The 8,285-nt window shown below is 42.3% G+C and overlaps 1 protein-coding gene across 2 annotated transcripts in view; it reads right to left on the bottom strand.

Annotated features, from left to right (window-relative positions):
* LOC139366060 (transcription factor COE1-A-like) overlaps nt 1-8,285 on the bottom strand; it is a 106,786-nt gene that overhangs the window by 26,395 nt on the left and 72,106 nt on the right. For both annotated transcript variants that reach the window (XM_071103147.1, XM_071103148.1), the window contains exon 11: nt 1,541-1,629. In XM_071103147.1, coding sequence (XP_070959248.1) covers nt 1,541-1,629 — 89 coding nt within the window. The remainder of the gene's footprint in view (nt 1-1,540; nt 1,630-8,285) is intronic.

Raw genomic sequence — 8,285 nt, 5'->3', positions numbered from 1 at the left:
TCTGTAAGGATTGATTCCAGTTGTTAAGAGAAGTGTGGTCAACAACACATTGTTATTAGCTCAATAAAGAATCAATAGAGGTGAAATGAACAACCAGACCTGACTGCTACTAATGTATCTATTTACAGTACCAGTCAACATTTTGGACACACCTACTCATTCGAGGGATATTCTACATTGTAGAAGACATCAAAACTGAAATAACATATGAATCATGTAGTAATCAAAAAAAGTGTTAGACAAAAAAATAAAAAAATAAAATTGCCTTGATGACAGCTTTGCACACTCTTGGCATTCTCTCAACCAGCTTCATGAGGTAGTCACCTGGAATGCATTTCAGTTAACAGGTGTGCCTTGTTAAAATTTCATTTGTGGAATTTCTTTCCTTCTTAATGAATTTGAGCCAATCAGTTGTGTTGGGACAAGGTATGGGTGGTATACAGAAGATTTTAAAAGAGTCTTTTTAAAAGACCAAGTCCATATTATGGCAATAACAACTCAAATAAGCAAAGAGAAATGACAGTCCATCATTACTTTAAACATGATGGTCAGTCAATACGGAACATTTCAAGAACTTTGAAAGTTTTTTCAAGTGCAGTCGGTTACTACATGATTCCATATGTGTTATTTCATAGTTGTGATGTCTTCACTATTATTTTACAATGTAGAAAACAGTAAAAATAAAGAAAAACCCTTGAATGAGTAGGTGTCCAAACCTTTGACTGGTACCTACCTACCTACCTACCTACCTACCTACCTAACGACCGACCTACGCTCTTAGAAAAAAGGGTTCCAAAGGGGTTCTGGCTGTTCCCATAGCATAACCCTTTTTTGGTTCCAGGGGTAACCCCTTTTTGGTTCCACGCATAACCCTTTTGGGTTCCATGTAGAACCCTCTGGGAATCCTACATGGAACCAAAAAGAGTTCTACCTGGAACCAAAAAGGGTTCTCCAAAGGATTCTCCTATGGGGACAGTCGAAGAACAATTTTAGGTTCTAGATAGAACACTTTTTTCTAAGAGTGTACCTATCTACCGCTGTTCATTTATTGGAGGAGGGAAACAGAGGGGGGAGGGAGAGAGAGTGGAGGGGAGGAGATACAGGAGGTTGTTAGTCTAAAGATCAGGGGCCATACGTATCAAGTATCTCAGGGTATGAGTGCTGATTTGTTCCACAGACCTCACCACCAGACATGACCCAGAGTGAGGGAGAGGTGATTTCTCTCTTAACCTCCTACACCTGTTCTCTCTACCCTCCCCTGCTGTCTTTCAGTGTTGGACGACCAATCAAGCTTCAGTAAGAACACTCAGCTGGACAGTTCTTCGATCCACTGACTCCTCAGCTGACTGACTGAACCATGATGGACGCCTGTATACCTCCCATCCCCCTTCTCCCCCTCTACTTCCCTACTCTTTCTCTCCCCCTCTCCTCCCCCTGCTCTCCTCCCACTCCTCTTCCTTCCTTTCTTTGTGCGTGTGTGTGTGTATGTGCATGTGTGTGGTGGGTATGAGTGTGAATGTGTGTATGTGTGTGTGCTGACCTTAGGCAGTCTCTCCTGGTCTCCTGGATGTCTGGGGATGACTTTCTGTAACCTCTGGAAGCCGTAATCTATTGTGGGCTCATTCAACGCTGCGAAGAGAGAGAGAGAGAGAGAGAGAGAGAGAGAGAGAGAGAGAGAGAGAGAGAGAGAGAGAGAGAGAGAGAGAGAGAGAGAGAGAGAGAGAGAGAGAGAGAGAGAGAGAGAGAGAGAGAGAGAGAGAGAGAGAGAGAGAGAGAGAGAGAGAGAGAGAGAGAGAGAGAGATCACTCTGAGAACACTGACAGAACTCATAGTGATGGTAATTGAATAAGCTAAGCTTTAACATGCATATTTAAACATAAGAGTATGAACAGAGCAGACCAAGGCTGGAATTATCCCTCTGAACCTTTCTCCCACTTTCTCTTTCCCCACCTTCTCTTTCCCATCCCCTGCAGTCTCTGTCTCAGTCTCTCATTTTCTCTCTTTCACGCTCCTTCTCTTCTATTCTCTATTCTCTGTTTCTCTATTCCTCTATTTCTCTATTCTGTTCCTCTATTCTCTATTCTCTATTCCTCTATTCTCTGTTCCTCTATTCTTCTATTCCTCTATTTCTCTATTATTTTCCTCTATTCTCTATTCTCTATTCCTCTATTCTCTGTTCCTCTATGCTATATTCTCTGTTCCTCTATTCTTCTATTCTGTTCCTATATTCTCTATTCCTCTATTCTCTATTCCTCTATTCTCTATTCCTATATGCTCTATTCTGTTCCTCTATTCTCTATTCCTCTATTTCTCTATTCTGTTCCTCTATTCTCTATTCCTCTATTCTCTATTCCTCTATGCTCTATTCCTCTATTTCTCTATTCTGTTCCTCTATTCTCTATTCCTCTATTCTCTATTCCTCTATGCTCTATTCTCTGTTCCTTTATTCTTCTATTCCTCTATTTCTCTATTCTGTTCCTCTATTCCTATATTCTCTATTCCTATATGCTCTATTCTCTGTTCCTCTATTCTCTATTCTCTATTCCTCAATTCTCTATTCTCTGTTCCTCTATTCTATATTCCTCTATTCTCTATTCCTCTATTCCCCATTCTTCTATTCTCTATTCCTCTATTCTATATTCCTCTATTCTCTATTCCTCTATTCTCTATTCCTTTATTCTCTATTCCTCTATTCTCTAGCCAGAGGAAACTCTTATACAGTAGAAAACCCACCGATAAAAGCAGCCGCAGGAGAAACAGAACAGACCAGCAGCTGATTGTCCTCAGAGAAGAAAACCTCATGAAGTATGTGTGTGAACAGTCTCTGTGAGTGTGTCTCTCTCTGCTTGCCGTCTGTTGGCCCGGTAGGCCCCAGCCAGGGTGTTTCCTGGGGGTGTAAGCACAGCTCGCCTCCCATCTGAGGAGACAGCTTGACCCACTGGCCCCCAGAAACAAGCATGCCACTGGAGAGACAGTGGACAAACTGTGGTCCTGCTACTGTAGGCCTGCCAGGTTCTTTATGATAGACCCCCAGACAGAAAACACACCACAGATGTACAATGAAGTGTGGATAATCTATATCATTCTCTCTTTCTCTCTCTACTGTATATATCATTCTTTCTTTCTTTCTTTCTCTCCATCTCTTTTTTTAATTATTTCTTTCTTTCTTTCTTTCATTCATTCATTCATTAATTAATTAATTAATTAATTAATTAATTAATTAATTAATTAATTAATTAATTAATTAATTAATTCATTCTTTCTTTCTTTCTTTCTTTCTTTCTTTCTTTCTTTCCCTCCCCTTCTCCCTCTCTTTTTGCTGTTTCCATTTAATACAATGATTTGGACAGAGAGAAGGAAAAATAAGTGAAGAGAGAGGTTGACCACGGCAAATGGGAGACTGGAGAAACTGGGCAAATGGGAGACTGGAGAGACTGGGCAAATGGGAGACTGGAGAGACTGGGCAAATGGGAGACTGGAGAGATTGAGAAAAGAGGGAGATGAGAAAGAGATTATGTCAGACAGTGAAATGTCAGTACAGGCATACAAAACAATGAGAAGATCACATCTTCAATTATTACAGAGGAATAACAGTTGACATAATTTAGTCTTCTCTGACCCCTTTAAGCCTTAAGTAGGATTCAGACCTGGATTAGTCCTGCGTAGGGCTGTGGAGGTCATGACATTTTGTTAGCCGGTGATTGTCAAGCAAATAACTGCCGGTCTCACGGTAATTGACCGTTAATTAACATAAACACGTGTATCATCTCCTGGCTTCCACACATACAGCCTACAAGACACTGATGCAGACATTTGGAACATCCACATAAAACATATATATAATAAACCCATGCAATACAGCCTTCACCAGTGGTTTCCAAACGTTTTATAGTCTCGTACCCCTTCAAACATTCAACCTCCAGCTGCGTACCCCCTCTAGTACCAGGGTTTGCACCAGGGTTTACTCTCAAATGTTGTTTTTTCCATCATTATAAGCCTAGCACGTGTGAGTTTTTGTCACAACCCGGCTCGTGGGAAGTGACAAAGAGCTCTTATAGGAACAGGGCACAAATACTAACATAATAATGATCAATAATGTTTCTCTTTATTTAATCATCTTACATATAAAACTTTATTTGTTCATCGAAAATTGTGAATAACTCACCACAGGTTAATGAGAAGGGTGTGCTTGAAAGGATGCACATACATGTAACTCTGCAATGTTGGGTTGTATTGGAGAGAGTCTCAGTCTTAAATCATTTCCCACACACAGTCTGTGCCTGTATTTGGTTTTCATGCTAGTGAGGGCAGAGAATCCACTCTCACATAGGTACTTGGTTGCAAAGGGCATCCATGTCTTAACAGCGCAATTTTCCAAGGCAGGATACTCTGAGCGCAGCCCTATCCAGAAATCTGGCAGTGACTTCTGATTAAATTAAATTTTCACAGAACCGCTTGTTGCAATTTCGATGAGGCTCTCTTGTTCAGATATCGGCAAGTGGACTGGAGGCAGGGCATGAAAGGGATAACGAATCCAGTTGTTTGCGTCGTCTGTTTCGGGAGAGTACCTGCGTAATTGTACACCCTGTTCACTCAGGTGCTTTGCTAAATGACATTTGACATTGTCCATAAACTTGAGTTCATTTGCACACAAAAAATGATAAAATGATAGAAAGACTGTGTGTTGTCCTTGTTAATTGCCATCGCAATCTTCACTCTCTCTCCCTTCACTCTATTCTGCCTCTTCGACCCTACTCTCCTCCCTTTATGCATCCTATGACTTGCCCTGTCCCCTTACCTGCCAGCCGGCTCGGTCCTCCCCTCCTGCTCTGTGGCTCAGTGACTCATTATGAGCTTAGAGAACAGGGCTGTGGGCAGCTGAGCCACAATAGAGGAAAACTAAACATCCAGAGGACCTATCATCCTTTCATCCCCTTTTCTCTACCTTCTCTGTATCTGCTGCTAAAGCCACTTTCTATCCCTCTAGATGTCAAGCTTCTGCCTCTAATCATAGGAAACTCTTTTCCACCTTCTCCTCCCTACTAAATCCTCCACCCCCTTCCCCTCCCTCCTCCCTCTCTGCGGACTACTTTGTCAACCACTTTGGTTGACGACGTCTGCTACTCATTCACTCAGCCTATTGATTCCACTGGTCTCACTCACACAGAACTACCCTATGCCCTGACCTCTTTCATCCTCTCCACCCTTTCAGGGCTGGGTCTCAGGGTATGCACACACTTGGATTGCATTTTACCTGGCAGGCCGCTCCTACCAGGTGACGTGGAGAGGATCTTTGTCTGCACCACATACTCTCACTACTGGTGTCTCCCAGGGCTTGATTCTAGGCCCTCTCACTCTGCTCCGTCATTTCTCCACATGGTCTCTCCTATCATTCCTATGCGGATGACAATCAACTACTTTTCTCCTTCCCCCCTTCTGACACTCAGGTAGTGACAAGCATCTCTGCGTGCTTGGCATGTTGGTCCACCACCTCAAGCTCAACCTTGACAAGACAGAGCTGCTCTATCTCCCAGCAAAGGCCTGCCCGCTCAAAGACCTCTCCATCACAGTTGACAACTCCACAGTGTCCCCCTCCCAGAGTACAATGAACTTTGGCGTGATCCTAGACAACACCATGTCGTTCTTTGCAAACATCAACGCAGTGACCCGATCCTCCAGGTTCATGCTCTACAACATCTGTAGAGTATGACCCTGCCTCACACAGGAAGTGGCGCAGGTCCTAATCCAGGCATTTGTCCTCTCCTGTCTGGACTACTGCAACTCGCTGTTGGCTGAGCTCCCTGGTTGTACCATCAAACACCTGAAACTTATCCACAAAGCAGTAGCCTGCCTGGTTTTCAACTTTCCCAAGTTCTCTCATGTCACCTCGCTCCTTCTCACACTCCACCGGCTTCCCGTTGAAGCTCATCCACTGCTTACCTATGGAACAGCAAGAGGAACCGACCCGTTCTGCCACCTCATGTCTCTTGGCCCTCCCACCCCTACGAGAGGGCAGCTCCCGTTCAGCCCAGTCCAAGCTCTTCTCTGTCCTGACACGCCAATGTTGGAACCATCTTCCCCCCGAAGCTAGGACAACAGAGTCCCTACCCATCTTCCGAAAAACATCTGAACCCCTACCTCAGTATCAATCCTCCTCATCACTACGACCCCCCCACCCCCCAAAATATTATATGTAAAAAAATAACACTTAACCAGCACTTGCACTTGACCAACCCCTTCTAGCTCTGACTCTACTGATAGCTGCGTTATTGAGGAAAAATGTACTTCATATGCCTGTATAATGTGGTTGACCCACCTAGCTACTTTAAAATGAATGCACTAACTGTAAGTCACTCTGGATAAGAGCGTCTGCTAAATGACTAAATGTAAAATGTAAATGTTAGGCCCTGATCTGGCTATGCCATATGCCTGTGGGCTACACGAGTTTCATTTAGCAGACAAGATTTGCTTAGAATTACGTGGCATTATTTTTCTAGGATTTTATAGTATGAAGAATAGTATGAACATACCTGAATAATATATAAAGGATGTTTTCTCCAAACGATTTGAGGGAGTGAACACATGCAGCTGTTCTGTGTTGAATGGTTAACAAAGAAACAGGTCCTCCTATATGCTTCATTAAAAGTTATTTATGCAACTTTACCTGTGATACAAACGTTGGGCTGTATGTTTTGATTTGAAATACACTCTAAAGCTGCATGATGCCACTCTAATGATGATTTGAAAAAAGTTGTATGTAAGGCATGAGCTCTGATTTGTGCCTTGTGAAGGCTGCACACACTCCATCAGTCTCTCATTCACAATTTGACAAGCACTTAATGCCTCTAATTTTCCGGCTGCATCCACTTTGCGTGACTGTAATGCCCCCTAAATAAATCCAGGCCTTTTGCGGCCAGTGGCTGTTGTGCCCTTCTCCCGGCTGCGTGCTGAAACATGCCTCACTCACATGGCTCTCCGTGAAAGGCTACAAGAGAAGACAGACACATTGGGGACACAACTGCGCGCGTTCTTATCCAATTCCAAGGCACATATTTAACATATTGGATGAACTGTCCACATTTACTTTTTGTCATCCAACAACATGAGTAGGTCTACCGAACAGCAAAAGCCCTAGCCTATGTCAACCTACTATCCCCCACAGTTGTGGGATGCGCTAGATCCCAAATGAATGCAACCACTAAAAACACAAAAACTGCTTAAGCAATTAGCCTGATGCAACAGATGAGAACATTCACATTCACATTGATAAGCTATTTCTTCACATTATAAGTGCAGCAGCAATGCACACAGTTAGGCTCTATACCCATTGTAAAGTGGTTTACTGTGCTTTATTTTAAGAAGTTATTTGGCCACTTTAGTTGTGATACAAACCTTATCAAAACATATAGGAGATGTGCCACTATGATTAGAAAAAGTCACAAAAATAAATAATTCACTGTTAGCCTTTAACTGGGCATCATTCACAAGTGATAATGTACTATTCACAAGTGATAATGTACTATTCACAAGTGATACCATATCATTCACAAGTGATAATATATATATATATATATATTTAACTATTATTTATATAGGCAAGTCAGTTAAGAACAAATTAGTATTCACAAGTGATAATATATCATTCACAAGTAATAATGTATCATTCACAAGTAATAATGTATCATTCACAAGTGATAGGTTAACATTGTCACCCATCAGACTATTCTTGATTTAATCTTGTCTTTACATATTGTAACGTGTGCGCTGAGAGTCGGGAAGCAAGTTCAGGGAGTGAATGCTTTAATAAATAAACGTTAACATAATACCGAACAAGAAAACACGAACAACGCACAGACATGACACTGGAACAGAAACAATAACGCCTGGGGAAGGAACCAAAGGGAGAGAGATATAAATGAAAGGAACCAAAGGGAGAGAGAGATAAAGGGAAGGAACCAAAGGGAGAGAGATATAATGGGAAGGAACCAAAGGGAGAGACATATAAAGGGAAGGAACCAAAGGGAGAGATATAAAGGGAAGGAACCAAAGGGAGAGATATAAAGGGAAGGAACCAAAGGGAGAGAGAGATAAAGAGAAGGAACCAAAGGGAGAGAGATATAATGGGAAGGAACCAAAGGGAGAGACATATAAAGGGAAGGAACCAAAGGGAGAGATATAAAGGGAAGGAACCAAAGGGAGAGATATAAAGGGAAGGAACCAAAGGGAGAGAGATATAAAGAGAAGGAACCAAAGGGAGAGAGATATAAAGAGAAGGAACCAAAGGG

The sequence above is a fragment of the Oncorhynchus clarkii genome, chromosome 14 (assembly GCF_045791955.1).
Source record: "Oncorhynchus clarkii lewisi isolate Uvic-CL-2024 chromosome 14, UVic_Ocla_1.0, whole genome shotgun sequence".
NCBI lineage: Eukaryota > Metazoa > Chordata > Actinopteri > Salmoniformes > Salmonidae > Oncorhynchus > Oncorhynchus clarkii.
Note: the sequence above shows the minus strand (reverse complement) of the source record. Positions and strands in the feature narration are given on the sequence as shown.